The sequence below is a fragment of the Pezoporus wallicus genome, unplaced genomic scaffold (assembly GCF_028554395.1).
Source record: "Pezoporus wallicus isolate ANWC-B61680 ecotype Strahan unplaced genomic scaffold, APGP_CSIRO_Pwel_v1 contig_5767, whole genome shotgun sequence".
Taxonomy (NCBI): Eukaryota; Metazoa; Chordata; class Aves; order Psittaciformes; family Psittacidae; genus Pezoporus; species Pezoporus wallicus.
In genome coordinates, this window is record NW_026640599.1 from 9,387,103 (window position 1) to 9,407,584 (window position 20,482).

Here is a 20,482-nt window from a genome sequence, read left to right on the forward strand (position 1 = left end):
AGCCCTTGCATCACTTCAGATGCTTTGATATTGCACTTTGTGGGTTAAGGAAGGAACCTCACTTACTGTCTTGGGGCCAGAGGGATACCGTGGAGGCCACAGGGAGAGCTGGGGCTTAGTGATGTGAGAAAGGATGCGGCCTGTAGGTTTTTGGGGAATACTCATCTCCTTGAGCCTTCTGGGCTGAACACAACAAGTTTAGTGAAGTACCGATTCTCATCTGTTTAACCTTATATGCTGGACATGCCATTCATCTTTATAATTGACAGTCAGAAATATGATAGAGAATACTGAGTTTCAGGAAAAAAAATTGGACTCAAAGATGCTCTAAACACTGGGGCAGACATGGGCTTCAGCACCGTTTTTTGCCTTGCCTCATTCATGGGGGCTGACTGACTTGCTGTGTCACTGTCCTTTTGACACCTGTTTTAGCAGGCAGGTGTAGTGGTCTCCCCTTCTTCCTATACACATGCAGGTGCTGCAACCTTGTGTTCTTTCTTACCCTATATGTACTGTGCTTCACTGCCTCCCTAATCCAGCTGTGAGTAGACTCCACCAGCAGAAATATGGTTAACTGTTGAAAAGCTTTAGATGAGCTTGGTTTTAATTTCAAATTACTGTTGTCAGATTAATGTTAAAATGTGTACAAGTTGTGTCAGTTCAAAACTGCATTTGCTAATGGAGGCTCTGAATCCTTGCAAAATAAGTTCTCAAAGTTCTAATACAATACAGGTCTGGAAATAGTTGAGCTGTTAATAGAAGCTATCCAGGAAAGTATACTAAATATAATAAGGAATTGCAGTTTGTGATACAGCCTCAAGAACTGAAGAACAAAGAACAGGAGTGCGTGGAAGAGCTGAACATTAAGAGAAGATTATTTGCTTTATAAGTGTCTGTTTTTTTTCTGGTGCAGTGTTAAATGTAAATTAATAAAGAATGGTTATTACTTTCTCTTGGTATATTCATTGGCATCTGAACTTCAGTGCATACTGGATTTATCTTCCCTGGAAATTACTCACGTTAGCTAGACAACTTACTGTCTGTAAATTAAAGTATGTTTCTGTGCTTTGCCTTTCTTGTTAAACTCTGAATTTGGGAACAGTAGCATGTGCAGAACTTCCTGCGAGTTTTGGGATCTCAGCAGGTTTTATTTCTTGAGCTTTCAGGTCATTTAAACTGCATATACTTTAAGGCAGCCTTATAACTAGACTATTCCTGCTACTGTCAGTTGATGCCGTTTTGGTTAATTGATGTGAATAAGTGTGTGAACACTCAAAAGTCCAATAGACCAGACAGTTAACCCCTACAAAACGGCACCATTCTACCAGGTCATTCTTACTTGCCACTCTTCAACATACAGAGGATTTGATAAAAATTAAAAAGGGCTTTGGTTTAGTACTAGCAATTTTGTCTGCATTTTGAGACCTAATATATAAAGGTTTTTTTTTAATTAGCTTAACTTCCTATCTGGCACACATAGGAAGAAATACCAGGGCATGCAGACTTTTCCTTCCTTGCAAAACAGGGTGCTTCTGGAAATGAGGTAATTTGTATTAGAAGGTGGGGGTGGAAACATAAAGGAGAGTAGGTATGTCACCAGCAGTTTCCCAGGATGAAAGATGTGTGAATTGGCCCTGTATGCAAGTAGGGGGTTTGTGAGTGTGCACATACAAATGCCTTTTTAACCAGGTGACTGAACCATTGCAAGACAAAGGTGTGCAGCTGATGTAATAAAATAGGTACTAATCCCAGGAAAAAAATGGTTGAGATGAGATAGTAATGTGTTGCTCAAGAGTGTCTACACTCGAAAGTCTGCAAAGGTAACCCCTATAGCCTGCAGGGTGCCCTGTGCTACAGATTATCAACAGCAGTGCCCACAATTTAACAAAACTTTGTCTCTGACAAAGATACTGGGTGAACAGCCCTGTGGAGGCCTGGGCTGTTAAACGAATTGGTTTTGATTTGGGGATTAATCCATGCTTTCCTGTTGTCATTGCCAAAGCAACGGCTCCCTGTTCTCCTTTGTCTGAAGCTAAGCAAGCAAAAGTCACATGTGGCAACTCTACCTGGTCCATTTACTTTGTGATTTACTCTGACAAAGGACCTAATTGAGGGAAGTTCTGCTGAAAACATTTATTAATGGGGTTGTCAACCCAAGGCTCTAGAGCAGGGCAGGAAATGCCTCACTTGAGGCACTCAAGTCCCTGTCTGGGGCCATGTCCCTATTGGGGATGGATATGCTTTATTTGGCTTTCCAGCCCTGGTTGGAGAAGGAGCTCTGTCTCTTGAGTTTCAGGGCCCCATCAGTCTTGTTTCCTTGAGCTGTGTGTTTTCATATAACTTCCAGAATGTTTTCAGGGTCACCTGAAGCAGCCTGCTTTCACTGAAGTGTCATTCTAACTTAAACTGGACAGTTAAAAGTTCAGAATGTCTTATTTAATGTATGTGATGTGTATGTATATAATGTATACTTTGTGCAGTCATAGGGCCCATTGTATTTTAACAGATTAAAAAGAATAAAATCTAGGGTAAGGAAAAAAATGTTAAAGCCAATCTTTGCAAATTGTTGGGCATCTTCTCAGCTAACATATATTCTAGTGGCATCGTTGCTTGTGGGCAAGTACTCTTGTTACATGCTGTATACAGCTATCAGATTTTTTTCTTGCTCCCTCTTTTATCATGTTCAACTTGAAAGGTCTTTAAAACACCAGAAAAATGAAACCTGAAATACCTGTTTTTACAGTGGAAGACTGTTACAGAGAAGCTTTGACCTCCCTTATCCATGCATCCATTTTTAGCTTGTGTTTTGTGTCTGAATTCTTGTTTAGAGAATGTGTAATCCTACTGGCATTCACAGCAGTGCAAGATCTATCCAGTTGAAGCTGTCTTGTATGTCACTGAGATGATGAACATGTTAACACCATGAAGGGAGGGGTGTTTTTACTTTTCTGTGTTAGTCTGTTGCTAATCACTCGACAACCTAGTCAACATATTTTAAAGGAGCAGGATGAACATTCCTCAGCTCTTTGTTTCAGGCTGAAATGTACTAGTTTATTCAGGGAGTTACCTAGAGTGCAAATATGGGCTGAAGAATAGGAAGCAGTTGCTAGGAATCAGCAACAGTTTAGAACTGTGATAGCTTTCATTGATTTAGTTTCCCTATTTTGTAAAAAGAGAACAGGTATAATGGTATAGTGAAAAAATGGGGTTGCTTAATTCCTTAAGGTCCGTCTCTAATGAAGATGAAGAGCAATTTTTTCTTTTTATAAAAAAAAAAAGTGTGCTATGTTGAAATAATGCCATGTCAATAATTCTTTTTATATTTGGGATTTTCCCAGTATAAGCAGGTTCTCATTTCCTCCCTCATTGAGTAATTTGACAGGTGATGCTTTTATTGGCAAACTACTTTTCAAATCTTTGAACTATATTCTGTAGTGATTCAAAGTTAGTCTGTCAGCAGATAAAAGCTTTGGCAGGTGAAGGGGAGTTTGTAGGCACCTGTCTGCCTATACAATTTTATTCTTTGGGTATGGTGTGGGGGAAATAATTTTCCAAATAATTTTCAGCTGTGTGGGATTGCAGTGTTTCTTACTCAATACAGGTAATTAAGGTAGAATACACAGTTTGGCGTAGAATGTGTTGATCTCCGTGCTTCTGGCTCTTTTTGAACAGAGGATACTCATCCAAAACCTTTCTCAGAGTTACTTTCTGATTTGTGCAGTTGATATTTATTTCTTGATACCTGTTGTTCAGGTGGCAAGATGCACTACTAGAATTATGTGTAGCTGAGACTCCAAGCACAAAAAGCCTCAGTACTAACCTAGAAGATAGGTATGCAGGTGCAGCAGGAAGTGGGGTTTTGTCTCCTAATGGAGAGATACTTTTATGATAAGTACATGAGAGCACACACCAAAGGTGTTGCAGGTGGTTTATTTTGAAATCGGGAACTAAATTTTTCAGTAAGGCAAGAGGCAGGAGGGAAGACTTTTGAAGAAGACTTCATTTATTTTTTTTTTTCCCACTGCTTTTTTTCCCCCTCATTTTGATTTGTAATCTTTACTATATTTTCTTAGGTATAAATGGAAACTGTAGTATTGTGGTTCTTAAAAACCTTATTCAGATATTTGAAGAGCTGCTGCTAAGCCACATTCACATGCTTACTGCCAGGCAAACAAATGTAAAGTAACAGAAGCCAGCACAGCCTTTTGCTCCCTGCTGATTGAAGCCAGTAAGTCTTTTGTGGTTCAGCCATGGCCTGCTGCTACTGCGTTAATGCTACTAGACCGGTCACTTTTTTGAATGTACACTTCTGCTGTTTGCTGTGTCTTTAAATCTTTACAGGCATTTTAGGTTATTTTGAGTGTTAATTTCCAACTGGGTGGCTTCACCAAGGTATAACCAACCTCTATTGCCTTCTTTAAGGATTTTGAGTTTCAGTCAAGGTTGTTCACCATAAATTGTCTGAGACTATTGGCCCAACACTCAGAACTTGAATTTTTGTCCCACTACAGTGCTCCAGGCTGGTGCCTCCTTTTCATCTCTACCCTCAGGTGTCAGGACCTTGCAGTTCTGGTAGAGGTAACAGTTTGATGAGATGAGTTCTGCAGTGTTACTGTCTCTGTACTGTAATGCTGCCATATCACTTACAGTAAGTCTGAAGTTTTGGGGTTGTACTTTTCAGAGCAATGCTCCTCTCTGCCTCCCATCCAAAAAAAAAAAAACAACCCCAAAACAATGGAGGTAACATCCCATACTGAGGAAGTATTTCATGCAGTCACAGGGGAAGTGAAAATAATGTCAGCTGTCAAATCTTATGACAGCTATGTGATTCTGTTAGAAATTTAAAACAGCTCCAGTCATGGGACCACCTGTTGTTTATTTGTGTTAACGGCAACTCCTGGAATACAAGAATAAACTGATAAAAAGTTTTTCTAACACTGCAGATATTTCTGACACTGTGCCAGTTACTGGAGAACTTGAAAGTTCACAGTTGTTTCTAAGGAGCTGTGAATACTCATTTCTGTCTGTAGTGCCTCAGCTCTGAGGGCCTGCAGTAGGTCTGTGGACATCACTAGAAACATCCCTTTTCACTGTGAATAGTTGCATCCAAAACCTGGTGGAAGGACCAGTGCTTCCATCTAATGAGCCCTGCTCTTTTGTCTTTCTTTAATAAACAAACCAAAGATATCTCCTGAAGTCTTATGATAATGCTGTTTGTTTCTGTGCTTATGCCTGGCTATTTTATTTTCCTTTCATGTTAGGCACAGTACACAGCACACCTTTCCTGACATGAAAATCACACGAACAAAATCCTAGTAGGACTTTTTCCAGAGCCGTCCTGTGCAGTAGCCATTCCCTCTATGCTGAGTGCCAAAAGGCTCTAGGAGAAGTGCACAATTTGAGTCCCTTTGATTCAGACAGATGTGTTTAAAACCTCTGAAGCCCCATATTGATGGGAGGGGGACTGGGAGTATGCCTTTTTATTATTACTTTTTAACGGTCCTACTTGTGTTTTATTAGTACTGCTGGGAACATCACCTTAAGCTGTAAGATGGTGTGGTCGCTATGCAAAGTATGAAGTGGCCCATATATCAAAGTACTGAACTGTGACAGTCAGCAGCAAGTGGGGTGCAGTATCCTAAAAGATGTAGGTGAAGTGTTTGCTGAAGTTCAGAAGAGCTTCCTCCTTTACTTTGGTTTTGTCAGGAGTGCAGTAGAATGAATTTGCTGATTCTCCCGAAACACTTTCTTATATAGCTTGTATGAGAGAAAGCTGCCTTGGAAATGCCATGAATTCTTTTAATTAGCTGACAAACTCAGTCTCTTAAGTCTCTTTTATCAATTACCACTCTGTGTGGTAATTGCTTAAAAGTGGGGGGGGGGGAATAAAAATCGTCTTTATTTACTTTTTGACTACTCTCTGTTCATCTTTTCATCAGGGTAAAATACTGTGTTTTGTTTTGTGCAGGAGTAATTTCCTAGTGCGGGGAGAATGCATATTTTAAGGCTTTTCTGTGGTTTCTCTTAATGCCCATAGGGAGCACAGATGTTTTGTAGTTCCTAATCAAAAATAGTTGTCGGGAGGACACCTAGTGGACAGTCGCTGGGTAGGTGTGGGGAGGGTCACTTTGTGCAATCTGCAGGTACTGGGGAGGCGGAAACAAAACACGATGTTCCTGTGGGTGTCTTATTAGGAGAATCTTGCCTCCTTAAGGCGAGATCCATGTGTTAAGTCGTTTAGAAAGGCCGCGACTTCCCAGACTCATCTTTTGTAGAGAAGCGGGTGACATCCTAGCTTCTGTGAGCTGCTAAACACATCACAGCTACAGATCACTGCTGCCCAAAGCCAGCAAGAGTGTTTTTATTCTTGAATCACTTAGTCACTTTCACAGTGTGACCACTTTAGTTACTAAAAATTATGATTTTCAGATAACAACAGGATATTTAGTATTTTGTTTGACTGCAGCTGAGCATGTTTGCTTGTCAAGGTTCAACCACCACATAAAGATGGTGTTCATATTGAGACTGACAGTTTAGTCAGGGAGCTCTGCAAGTGACACAGAAAGGTGGGAATGGTGGGGAGATAAGAGGTCACTTAAACTTTTTGTTTCTACAGGGGCTGGGTTATGGTTTGCCTTTGAGGCTGAATGGGGTGATAAAAGCAGATAAGCAAAGAAAGGGGCATTCAAAGAACTGTATGCAATTTTACCTGCAGTTTCTTTGTGTTGTACTAAGGAATTTCCATCCCCGAATACCCTGCTTGCTTTGCTCAGCTGTTCCAATCCTCTCTGCTCTCCTCTTTTAGTGTATACTTCCCCTCTCATCCATTTGTGTAGTCCCCTCATAGCCTTTCTGTTTCTTACTGTCTTCTTCCCTCCCTAGTATGGAAAGAATATCACCTTTGCTACTTTGTATTTTCTTGTGTCTATCCTCATAGTCCTTATCTTTTGTTTTTGTTTGTTGCAAGTTCTTGAAGGTCTTCTATTTGTCCAGCCAGCGCCTTGCATGGTGAAGCCATCCATGTTCTTTGATCTTTAAATGTTCCTGTAATACAATATATAGTAGGAGTTTTGTCTATCTTGCATCTGTATTCATCAGTGCAAGTTTGCTACTCCAATTTTTTTGCCACTCAAAGTCATGGTTTGCTCCAGAGTGCTTACTGTTTCTCACTTAGAAATTTTTGTTGAGCTCTGAATGTGAACACTGTGTATAGTAGCTATAAAGTTAAAAACAAACAAAACCCCAAGGAGTGAGAAGGAAGGCAGAGGGAAGGAAAATGTTCAGCTGTTTTTATGAGGCTTGATTTCCATTAAAAATCAAAACCAACACAACTGAAGTAGCCTCATTTAAAGAGCTGCCTTGCTGCCTGCTGATTTTATTAGTTATGTAGTGACTGGTATGCTTTTTCAGCTTTGCTGCTTAGTGACTTGCATAGGAAGACTGGAGCTGGCCCTGCCAACAGTTACAGATGGCTGGAAAAAGAAACATGCATTCTGAATTTAATATAACCAGTTTCAGTCTGTCTTTACTCATTCTAAGTTTTAATAATAAATTAATATCTCTCTTTATTTTGTAGTTTTGCCAATTTGAGAATTCACCCTCATGGATTAGTGTTGGTGGATCTGCAGAGCTACAGTGATTATACAAAAGGAAGAGAGGAAGTTGATCAGGTATGAGTGATGCTTATCTTACTAGGTTTCTCAAACTGCATGGGGAGCCCCTTCAAGTTTGTCAAAGTATGTTTTGGTAAAAGATTTTTAAATATCAGGGTTAGTTCAAACCTAGTGCTTACAGATGAGTATAGAATCGTAGTTTTGGTTGGGAGTGACCTTCAGAAGTCATCTAGTCCAACCCCTCTGCAGTGAGCACGGACGTCTTTAACCAGATCAGATTGCCCAGAACCACATCCAGCCTGGCCCTGAATGTCTTCAGGGGTGGAGCATCCATCACATCTCTGGGCAACATGTCCCAGTATTTTACCACCCTCATTGTAAAGAATTTCATCCTCACTACCCATTTTGTAGTTGCATACACACATGAATGCACACATTCTATTTTGCATGTCCCAGGCCTTGTGTTGTTTGCTGTAAGAGTTGTAAAGACATAACCAGCCTTGGCTAGGGCTCAGGTCTCTTTGAGTACCCAGGGTAGTGCAGCAGAGGTGATCCTCAATCTGTAACCTGGTGAAATGGAATTTTTTTTTTTCTCTCTAATCTGACAGATTGGGAGCCTCTATACAGTAACTTCTTCCCCATGCAGAAAAATGATTTCATCTTCCCTGATATGAAGGCTCCAGAAATTGGACATTGCAAGGGAATAGGCCACTGCTTTGACAGGAATGTAACTTACAGGGTTCTCATGTTCCTTGTTTGGCTGTGCCTGAAAGATCTGGCTATGTTATCCTGGACAGGAACTAATAGCGGTGATGACAGCTGCTACAGTATGCACATTCTTGCTAGTACCAAGGCTAAGGTGACCAGCTAGTTATTCGTAGGCTTCTACTGTTGCATTTGAAAGTTTCAGTATAGGTGCTCCTATTTATTGCCTTCCAAGTAGCCTAATTTAACAGATACTTTATATCAAATGATTGCCTATAATTTCCACCTTTTGTTTGGTATTTTTTTTCAGCTTCTAAACAAAGTAGAAGAGAGAATGAAAGAATTGTTTCATGGTAACATAAAAAGGGTGAAACGGTAAGTTCAGACATCTACTTCTGTATGTGGCTTGTCTACATAGTTGCTAAAGATAATCAAATTACGCTTTCTTGTACTGCGATGAATAGCCTGGATTATGTATTCATGCATATGCGGTTTTCCCCCCAATACTTTAAAATTGTTTTATTGAAGAATTGAAGATCATGTGAGGTTTTTCATATTGGTAAGCTTCATCTTCAGTATTGTTGCTTTAGGCAAGGAGTATTTCTTTAATTTGCTGCAGTGGTTGCATGAAATGGTGGGAGAAAATGGAATCTGGAAGTGCGTGCAGACTACTCTGGAAGTCCTGGAGAGCAAGGGTGTCAGGGGGATAGGCCAGGGCATGAACCATACCTGTTAGGCCACATCCCATAGCTTGTGGACAAGGTGAGCAGGGCTGGTGATGGTGGCCAGGGTCAGCCTCAGCCCTGTGACTGCCAGGCTGGGCTGTAGTATTGAGGCACCTCTGAGACTGAGGTAGTGGGTGTCAAGGACTGGTGAAATACTTGGGCAGGTATGGACAGAGCTGCACTGTAGCTCGGGCAGGGACCAGGAGTGAGGGCAGGAGCTAAAACAAAGCTCAAACATAGGGAGAAGGCCCTTCCCTGTTAAGGTTTCCCACAGCTCTTTCTCTGAAAAGCTCTGTCCCTGCTGTGGCTTTTGGTGCTGGCCCTGGGCACTTGTGGCAAAAATGCCAGCGGAACCTCTGTGCTTCAGGGCCCTGCCAAGAAGATAGAAATATTTTAACTAAAGGAGGGAGGGAGGCTTTTGCAAGCCTTCTGTCATTTTGGTTGACTTTGAATACAAGGTTATACACTGAACTGTACGGGTGCTTATTGTGATTTGTTGCCTGCTGCTGAAACAGCATTCGTTCATGCTGGAGTTTCCCAGGTATCTGGAAGAACACAGTTCATGTTGGTGTCTTCCTGATGAGTGGCAGTGACTGGCAACTCAAAGCCAAAGAGCACTTACTGAAGGCATGCACTTGCTGGAAGGTGTAGGAGGTGCTTTAAAGAACACAGAAGTGGAAGTACTTTAAGAAAAGTAAAAAGCAGTGTAAAATCAACATATTCTATAAAGCAAAGGAGCAAACTACGGAATGGGAAAACTGCGAAGCAATACTACAGTAGAAGGTTATCTAAAGGTTGTACAAGACCACAAGTGAAGTGGTAGTGATTTGAAAAGTAATTACACACAGAAAACATTCAAGGTGTAATATAGTTGTGTGTAAAAGAAAGGTAGTTGTCTTGCTTTTTTTGTACTGGTAAATCCTCACTTGGCGCACAGTCTGCAAATATATGTGTATATTGGGGAGAAGCACACTCTCTGAGAGCATTTTAATACTGAAATACGATATTGAGAGTTTGTGGAATCCCTATGATAGGAACTTGTTAAAAATGGATCAGGAAAAAGGTCTGCCTGAAGTGATCTATATAAATTTGGTTACCTTGGTATAGGAAGATGAACCTCCTACAGCAACGGATCTGGTATGGATCTTGTCACACACCCGTCAAAGTAAATGTCTTTGCATCCTTCTCGTGTTAGCTTCACACATGCAGCTGCCCTAGGATTAATACTGCTGGGGAAGTTGTTCCTGCCTTTTAACTGTTTTGATGTAGTGAATAGATGGTCTTGTTCGCACCATGTGCTGCCATCTGGCGGCTCAGTGAGGGTAAAAGATATTTCTGGAATGCTCACTGAGAATCACTGGTGAATTTAAAACCGTCTTGTCTGTCTGGTCTTCTGCTATACCCTCCTGGGTGGGGAAAGAAGGTTTTTAACTTTGAAGTGTGTGAGGAAATCTCATTAGCTCTGTACCTGCACGTTTTACTTGAAATGGAATGCGACCATTTTGATCATTCACTGCCACTTAAAATATAGCTTGTCCTTACAGGTGAAGTAGTGATTTGGAAAAAGATACCTCTATATAGAATTTAAAACAATCTATGCAGGTGCTTGAACTGCTTTTTAAAAGTAACACAAACTGTCAGCTGATACCAGGGTTTGTGCTAACAAACTGCAGGGTGGCCTGGCTCAGTTTGAAACACTGTAGTAGTTCACTTTTTGTGTTTGTGTATGTATTTAATATGTATCTCAGTACAACTTTTGAAGGGTGAGGTCCACTAACCCAAAGAAATGGTGTTCCTAGCTGAGCTGAAGATGGGAAGAGATTTTGTCATGTTTTTTTGTCTGAAGTCTGCTTTTGTATTTTTCGAGTTCTAGCCATGTTTTGTAAATATCCTCTCTTAAGGGTAGAGAGGTTCATGTACATATTATAGAAGTTGTACATGAAGAAGAACCATGTAATATTTCATCAGTGCCTTAACAAGTTATGTATATATAACATATGGCTGGTAGGCTTATCTGTTGAGTGTTAAATATTGCAAGTTTTCTTAGATCCCTCTTTTAAGTATTTATTATGGTGAATCCACAGTATGTTTAGAGGGTTTTTTTTTAATAAACATTCTTAAATGTTTTGTAACAGTTTTTCTTATTTCTGTCTAGATTGCCAGCCATTTTGAGGGGAGGTGTCATCGACAGATACTGGCCCACAGCTGATGGGCGCCTGGTGGAGTACGACATAGATGAAGTTGTTTATGATGAAGATTCACCCTTTCAAAATATTAAAATCCTGCATTCAAAACAGTTTGGGAATATTCTTATCCTCAGTGGGGATGTCAGTATGTATCATCTCATTTCAGGATCTTCTGTGTGAAAATGTAGCAAGCGTTGTTTTCTATCTCGCAATGGGACAGTTTTAATAGATTACTAGCAGTCATGGTTCTGATGCTGGAAGCTACATTCATACAATCATAGAATAGTTAGGGTTGGAGAGGACCTTAAGATCACCCCTGCCGTGGGCAGGGACGCATGCATGTACCCTCATATATGTTCCACTATATAAAGTAAAATGTTTCTCTGTATACAGCATTTTAATTAGAAAATCTGAGCAATGTAAAATCTAGAATACAAAAAAAATTTCCGAAGTTGTTATGAGTGTAGAAGTCAGTGTTGTCTGGGAGAGCTTACTCTACTCCTTGCATTTGAGCTTTTACTTGTTTGTTGCACGTCCAACCTCTTGAGGGCTTCTCCTTGACAGTAAAATAAGCTACTTTGTCAGCCTTCAAAATACAGTGGAATTCTAAAGAAATAGAAGTAGGAGCTGGGAGGCAGGTGTGTCTGTACTGCTGTTCCCTTGGTTCTCTAGAGGAATTACTTGCTTGGTGAGGCACAGGACAGCTGTATCTTAAACCATTTAGCTGCTTTGTAGGTGAACATCATCTGACTTTGTCTCCTTCAAAATGCTCAGTTGAACTCTTAAGTTAATGAGAAGAATAACCCAACCTTATGAGATTGTCTGTATATGTGGCACTCTGTGTCTGCCCGGCTTTGTAAGTTTGAAAGTGAGCTTGGGAGAAGCTGCTATTCTTTTAAACTAAGTAAGAATGCAGCTTGTTAGAAAATCTAGACATCAAGGAGGGGTATGCTTTGTGAAATCTCTCAGGACTTACATTGAAAAGTACTGACTGATGTAAATGAGGCATGTTGCCGTCTAGGGGTAGAATACCTACTTTCAGTCTAATGGCAGAGTAATTAAGAAATTTGACTATAGCTTTTCAAAATCATCAGAAATACCTCTAACTGTTCATTTAACTTTCTGCAACTCTCGGGGCTTTCTGTGCAGATGGCAGTTGAAAAGTATTACTGAATTTCATTAGCAAGGTGTTTTCTGATCCAGTTAGAATTGTATTTGAAATCGCCAAACTAGGCATTCCATACTTCTAGCCAGAAACTTTTATCAGTTTCATATGGAGATGAGGTTTTGGAAGCTATCGGGAGAACTGGCTACACAGGCTTTGGAGAAGGCTGAGGTTCTGAATGACTTCTTTGTCTCAGTCTTCACTGGCAAAGGCTCTGACCGCACCACCCAAGTCTTGGAAGGCAGATGCAGGGACTGTGAGAATGAAGACCTTGGGCCCACTGTGGGAGAATATCTGGTTTGAGACCATCTTAAAAACCTGAATGTACGCAAGTCCATGGGACCTGATGAAATCCATCTGTGGGTCCTGAAGGAGCTGGTGAATGAAGTTGCTAAGCCACTGTCCATCATATTTGCAAAAGTTCCCAATGACTGGAAAAAGGGAAATATAACCCCCATTTTCAAGAAGGGGAAAATGGATGACCCGGGGAATTACAGACCAGTCAGTCTCACCTCTGTGCCTGGCAAAATCTTGGAGCAGATTCTCCTGGAAGGCATGCTAAGGCACATGAAAAACAGCAAGGTGGTTGGTGACAGCCAGCATGGCTTCACTAAGGGGAAATCCTGCCTGATCAATTTGATGGCCTTCTATGATGGGGCTACAGAACTGATGGACAGGGGCAGAGCAGTTGATGTCATCTGCCTGGACTTGTGCAAAGCGTTAGACACTGTCCCACACAGCATCCGTCTCTCTAAATTGGAGAGACATCAATTTGATGGATGGACCACTCGGTGGATAAAGAACTGGCTGGATGGCCACATGCAAAGAATTGTGGTCAATGGCTCAATGTCCGTCTGGAGACCAGTAACGAGTGGTGTCCCTCAGGGATCGGTGTTGGGACCGGTCTTGTTCAACATCTTTGTCGCTGACATGGACAGTGGGATTGAGTGCGCCCTCAGCAAGTTTGCCGATGACACCAAGCTGTGTGGTTCGGCTGATACCCTGGATGGAAGGAATGCCATCCAGAGGGACCTCCTCGTGCTTGTGAGGTGGGCTGATGCCAACCTCATGAAGTTTAAGCATGCCAAGTGCAAGGTCCTACACCTGGGTCGGAGCAATCCCAGGCACAGCTACAGGTTGGGCAGAGAAGAGATTCAGAGCAGCCCTGCAGAGAAGGACTTGGGGGTGCTGGTCGATGAGAAAATGAACATGAGCCGGCAGCGTGCGCTTGCAGCCCAGAAAGCCAACCGTATCCTGGGCTGCATCAAAAGGAGCGTGACCTGCAGGTCGAAGGAGGTGATCCTGCCCCTCTACTCTGCTCTCATGAGACCTCACTTGGAGAACTGTGTGCAGTTCTGGTGTCCTCAACATAAACAGGACATGGAACTGTTGGAACAAGTCCAGAGGAGGGCCACGAGGATGATCAGGGGACTGGAGCACCTCCCGTATGAAGACAGGCTGAGGAAGTTGGGGCTGTTCAGCCTGGAGAAGAGAAGGCTGCGTGGAGACCTCATAGCAGCCTTTTAGTATCTGAAGGGGGCCTATAGGGATGCTGGGGATGGACTCTTCATTAGGGACTGTAGTGATAGGACAAGGGGTAACAGGTTCAAACTTAAACAGGGGAAGTTTAGATTAGATATAAGGAGGAAATTCTTTCCTGTCATGGTGGTGCGGCACTGGAATGGGTTGCCCAGGGAGGTTGTGAATGCTCCATCCGTGGCAGTGTTCAAGGCCAGGTTGGACGAAGCCTTGGGTGGTGTGGTTTAGTGGGAGGTGTGCCTGCGCGTGGCAGGGGGATTGGAACTTGATGATCTTAAGGTTCTTTCCAACCCTAACTATTCTGTGATTCTATTAATGTTGTCACAGTGCTCCTTACAGAAAGGGAAGTATGCCATTATTTATTTACCTTCCATCGGATTTTAAAATGCTGCTTTGTGTCATTTTGTTATTGTACACTTACAAGCAAGTGCTGATTGCCAGCCAGAATGATAGAGTATTCCATGATGTGCTGCTGCACAAAGCTTTGCCCTTGTAGCTCAGATGTGTTATTACAGCTTTGGAACATTATTGCCTGCTTTGGAGCTAATAAAGAGTAAGTCGGCTAGAAAGCTGGCTTCAGGGCTTTTCAGCAGTTATGTGTTAAGTCATACTTCTGTGTAGGGGTCTACTGGGGTGCATCTAGGTTGCTCTTTTTAGTTGGCATCCAGAGTGTACTTTCAAAAATCTCGTGATTTGTTTCTTGCAGCACTAGTCCTAGGTAAAAACTCACTGAAGTATCAAGTGTGGATTAATGTCTGAAATGCTGACAGTTTTGCTCTACAGCTTTTTCTCTTGCCACTCAGTACTTCCTAATGTGAAGGGGCTCTTGTTGGGTTTGTCCAAATATTAATGCTGTGTGGGATTTTGAGGAGGATCTTACTAGCTTTGCTAAATCACCAACCTCTCTTACCTCAACTGTCTCTGGGAGCTAGGTTGTTTCTGTAGGTGCTCTTATTTTGGTCTTTATTGTACTAATTATTGGGAATTAAAGATGTAATGTTTCTGTCCAACTCTTCCTTTCATCCAGATCTGGCTGAGAGTGACCTGGCATACACTCAAGCCATAATGGGCAGCGGAAAGGAAGACTACACTGGGAAAGAAGTGCTAATCCTAGGAGGTGGTGATGGAGGTATATTATATGAGATAGTCAAACTGAAGCCAAAGATGGTTACTATGGTAGAGATATCCTTTGTCAAATGACTGATCGCTGTTTTCAACATTTTCAGCCTGCATTTTCTGCTGATGCCCTAGCATTGAGCACAGTTAACTGTCAGGTTCTGATTTTCATGAGGAGATAGGATTTAAAATGAAATTTCTTTTTGTCAGCTTAGAGAGGCCCAGCAACTACATATTTGTACATCATTATGTAACCCATTCTTTCAGGTTCTCAATCCATACTATAACTCTTGGAATAGCAATTTACATAGAACTGGAAAGGAGCATTTATGTCATCAGACTGATAGTTTCTCTGATAACAGAAGACAGGTCTGTCAAGTCTGGTGTTTCAACTGAATTCTGCTTTCTTGGGTTCTTCTGTTTTTCTAAAGAATGCTATAAAAAAAATTAACCTAGAAGAAAAAAAGTAATGTCAGGACTCGGTGAACTGTGTTGGTGGCAGAATGACCTACTCTTGCCCTGTCTTAAACATACTGATACGAATCAGGTATTCAACATTCTGTAGTTCAAATAGTTTGTAATATAAACCACTGTTAGCCATATGATCACCCTAGGTTTTGGGATCCCCTTGTTAGAAACTAAAAAGAGTTCGTTTGCAAATATAGGTTAAAGTCTTAACTTAGTTTAGCTTTATGGGTTTTTTAAATACACCATCCTGTTGTTCACATTTCAAGCTTTCACAGTAATGGTAGCCTAAAGCATCAGAAATAGTGGTTAAAAACAAAAAATAAGCATTCCTAAGCCTGTAACTGAATCTGGAGGTGAATACATAAGGTTGGCTCTTCCAATATGTATACCAGGATACACATCTTACTCTTATTCCTTTGAATGTCATCTTTTTTGAGAATTTATTTCCAAAGAAGTAGAAACTGCTACCTGTATTATTTCTGGAATGTAGAATGCCTTAACCAACTTCAAACATTGACCAAATGGTGATCGACGGGTGTAAAAAATACATGCGTAAAACATGTGGAGATGTCTTAGACAATCTGAATGGAGAGTGCTATCAGGTAATGTTTTTGTTTTCCTTCATTAGAAGTGATACTTAAAATACAGTTGCACCTAGCCTTGAAGACTGCTATGGTAAAGTTTTGGGGAAAAGTTTTCTGATTTTTCTTAATTCTGGGAAGGATTTCCTCCTTTGGAAATAAGTATTGTTGTCAAAATATTGTAACTCTATTTTCAAACTCTCTTAAAAATAATTATATATAGCTTTTAAGGAATTTGAAATGGGAGCCTGTTTATTGCTGTGCTTACAAATAAAGAGGAAGTAACAGTAAGGATGCAGTGTTAAACATCATTCCTTAAACTGATGAAAAGATAGAAAAATGCATGTGTAAGTTAGTTGTCCTGTGCTCTTGAGAATATCTGAATTTGTATGTAAGTGCTTTATCTGACAGACGCTACAAACTAGTCTGAGTGTAACCTGAGATCTTCACAGGAAATCTTTTTTTTTTTTTCATTACTGCTCTCATACTTATTTACAGATGTGAGCTAAGAAAAGGCACGCAGCAGATTAACAGAGAAGTAACATGGTACTACACATGTGGCCCTTCATACAAATACCTTATTTTATGTCAGGGGACTGCTAATTGTTGTTACCGTTTGGTAAACAGAACAGCGGTCACCCAGCAATCAGTGACAGGGCTAGGAAAATCAGTCCTTTATTGCCAATGTTGTCGTTGTAATTCCTGCAACTGCGATTCCTTTTTATATCAGAAGTTGAAAATTGTGCCTAAAATTAAATGCATTATTTAACTATGTACTTTTGCCCTCCTCTTAATTCCTGTGACTCCACATTTGTTCCTTTTAACTTGTCAGTTTTAGAGTATTTTGAGGACCACAGTATTTCATTCTTACAGGTTCTGATTGAAGACTGTATTCCCGTATTGAAGAGGTATGCCAAAGAAGGAAGGATGTTTGATTATGTAATTAATGATCTGACAGCTGTTCCAATCTCCACATCTCCAGAAGAAGGTTAATCTTCTAATTTATTTTCTTAAACTCTGAGGCTTTTCCATGTTTCTGGCCTTCTGCTGTGTCATAGTTGGCAGCTTGCAGCAAAAACACTTGATTCTTGCCTTTTTTAATAGCAAATCTGAGAGGCAAAGAATGATAGTAACACATCTCTTCTTCATGACTTTTTCTTGAATGTTAAGAAAAAACTAGCAAGTGACTATGTCTTTTTTAAACTCATATATGAACTCATGTAACTCTTGAAGAAGTATTTGGGAAGTTCATGCTCCAGTAAATTTGGAAGCATCTGGAAAATTACTGTTAAGAAAAACATATACTTCTACCATCATTGCCGTTGTGTGGGGGTTTTAACTGTTCTTTTTCTTGTTGGTTTAAGTTTGGTTTGGTTTTTAAGATATAGGATAGCTACTTTTTAAACAGTAGATACATTGTGAGCCTTGAATATGTAATAGGGAACAAGTCCATAATGTTCTGTTCTGTTTTAAATCATACTCTCTTGCAGATTCCACGTGGGAATTTCTGCGGTTGATTCTTGACCTCTCAATGAAGGTCCTGAAACAAGATGGAAAATACTTCACACAGGTATGAACCTGGATGTAATAGATACACAGCAATATCTTTTTACAATCTGTATGTTTCAGGTGTGTGTATATATATTAAAAAAAAAGGCTACTAGCTGGCTTTCTACTTTTAACCATTCATTGGGCTTTGTCTGACTGACTCGTCTTTTTTCATCATTTCAGCTGAATTTGCAGTGCTTATGTCTTTGAATTGAAAAGCATAATTTCAAGAATCAGCTGGGCATACTACAGAATATTTTAGCTGTAAGCAGTTCTTGGAAAAGGAGAACAGATGTACTTTATGAACAGCTACAAGGATTTTAGGCAATCATTTCTGGTTGTAGAGTGTAAGACATGAAAATTTGTCATCCATAAAGGTGTAAGAATTTGAAATAGGTGCAATGGGATGAGAAAATTAGTCATTTGGGAGTAAGTACTCTCTTTTTTTTTTTTGTGCTGAAAAGGCAAAATTATTATTGAGGCAAACATACCATTTTTTGGTATATCTACTGATACATTACCCAGCCCATTTGGTTCTTGTAGCTTCTTCCCAGTTGGGCCTGATTTGAAAACAAAAACAAAGAGAAAAACCCTCAGAACTTACGAGTTTGATAATAGGAAAAATAAATTTTTAGGTGTGCTTTAAATAAAATCAGCTGTCTACAACTTCCTTTAAGTTTTGCATTAAACTAGTTGAAACTGAATATCTGGAGGATTGGGTGAAACAGAGGTTAAAACATGACCACTACCGACTTTCATAGCTGAGATTAGTCACACACTGGAAACTCATAAATGGTTTTGAATTCTCTGATGTTGTTAGCTGTTAAATGTCAGGGGCTTTTACTTCTCTGTGTTAACACTGGGAATTTAAGTTGCTTTTGTTCCAGCTGTCCCATCGCTCCTACCCTCACCATCCCTCTCCCCTCCTCCTTCCCAGCTTTCTTGAAGTGTAAAGTGTTACATGGTCATCAAGAAAAGCAGCTGGGGGGGGAATGTCCACCAATCTGTTAGAGCCTGACCTTTGTGATGATGGGGAACTGTCTCATAGGAGAGAAGCTGCAGGAGTCATTGTCCTGCTGGCTACTGCCCAGTAGCTACAGTTACCGCTTCTGCCTTGGCATTATGTTGTGTAGATGTTTGAAACGTCTGTAGTTTATAGCCTTTCCTCTGATAGTTCTGCTTGCAGGGATTACCTTGTGCATCTTGTGAGAATGTAATTTATTTCAGTGCTCAAGAAATGCTTTACCCAAAAGTGGGTTTCTGTTCACAGAATGCCAGCCTTTCACTTGCTGTATTGCTGCCTGACTTTCTAAATGCCACCACTGGAGAAAAATAAATGAAAATGCTCATCACCTCTTTTTTGAGCTCTGCACAAGTTTTGGAAAATGTTCTTTTTAGCACACGAATTGGCAGCAGGCAGGGTTTAGAGCTGTCTAACTCCAGGTAGATATAATTTATCTGAAATTAGCAAAATAATTACTTTTTTGGCATGTTACTCTGACACAGGTAGTTGTTCCTCGGAATGACCTGGTGATCCTCAGTCTATGAATGCTAATGCAGAATATACTTTCACCACTAGGTGGAGACTGGTAACTAATATTGCCTGGCAGTTTAGAGAGGTTCTGCCTGTGAAAGGCTCTTCAGATTCTTTATTCGTATTCCTAGGGAATGCAGGAACGTATGTGGCCGGTTTTAGGATTGAAGGAGGGACTTTTAGCTTGTTTCACCACTGGAAAGATAGAAAGGGCAGTTTTATGGGTCTTACTTTTTGCTGCTATGAGTCTGTACTTACATATATTGTGGGGGAAAAACCTTCATACTTGCTCTGTATAGCCACAGATAGTAATCACAGTGAGCAACAATTTGCTTGTATAAATAGCAGCCTTGCTTCTCATGCCTGTGCTTTTTTTAGCATGTGATCCATATTGAGTCTTGTAGCCTACACAGGACCTGGACAGAGGGGTGACCTTTAGGGCCCTTATCCTGCAGAACTTTAAGCCCTGTCTATAAGTTTAAGACTTGAGTCTTAAAGTCTATGAGTTTAAGACTTACTTTGCTTGTGAAAACTTACTGTTGAACATAATACCACTATTCTGATGCTTAAGGGTCACATGACTTGCTATATTTCTTTTCTTCCTTCTCCTTCTGAAGCTGGTGCTTTCAAGTGTTTAGTAATGTTATATAGGTCTGGGTCTGTGAGGTGCTCAGTGCTGCCTTCTGCAAGGGGGGCAGTTACGGGTTTCCAACCATCGCAGGGAAGAAAAGGGAGTCAGTGAGGATGTAAGGACTTGATGTATCCCATTTTCTTATTTAAACTCTGTTGGACCTTCTAAAAGCCAGTATGATCTTTAGATTGCTCAAGTGATTTTTTTTTTTTAACTTAAATGGAATATGTGTAAGCTTAGATACTATACTAGGGTGATACATTTGTGGCTTTTTTCTGAACTGTCACCATCCTGCACCTTTAAAGTAGCACATGAATATTGTCCCAACAGCTGTGAAACTGTGCTTTATAAGCTGCAGAGTCCAGTGGTCATGTTGTCTCTGTCAGTGGATTGTATGTAGCTAGGGAAATGCCTTTTTCTATGCTCAGTTTTTGCTCTGCTGATCTGATCTTTTGAGGTTGAGCAGGCTATCATTTTTAGCCTGTTTATGAAGCGGAACCTTGAAAAATATCTGTGAACAGGAATTTGCTACTTCCTAGTCTGGGTCATCCAGCCCAGACAGGATAGAAACAGTCTCAGGCCATTCATGGGTTTGGGTTCCAGTAAACAGCACTGACCACTGGTGCAGGGGATCAGATGTCTCCCACGGGCACATGCAGCCCTTCACCACG

General features: G+C 40.7%; 1 protein-coding gene across 2 annotated transcripts in view; it reads left to right on the forward strand.

Annotated features, from left to right (window-relative positions):
• The window catches only part of SMS (spermine synthase), a 44,875-nt gene that overhangs the window by 16,887 nt on the left and 7,506 nt on the right, over positions 1–20,482 (forward strand). The window contains exons 3-10 of one of the 2 annotated variants that reach the window (XM_057419559.1): positions 7,577–7,670; positions 8,629–8,693; positions 11,199–11,374; positions 14,961–15,115; positions 16,030–16,119; positions 16,972–17,086; positions 17,589–17,668; positions 19,312–19,494. In XM_057419559.1, coding sequence (XP_057275542.1) covers positions 7,577–7,670; positions 8,629–8,693; positions 11,199–11,374; positions 14,961–15,115; positions 16,030–16,119; positions 16,972–17,086; positions 17,589–17,668; positions 19,312–19,479 — 943 coding nt within the window. In that variant the 3' untranslated portion in view covers positions 19,480–19,494. Of the gene's footprint in view, positions 1–7,576; positions 7,671–8,628; positions 8,694–11,198; positions 11,375–14,960; positions 15,116–16,029; positions 16,120–16,971; positions 17,087–17,588; positions 17,669–19,311; positions 19,495–20,482 lie in introns of those variants that run through there. The other variant, XM_057419560.1, reaches the window with a different exon arrangement.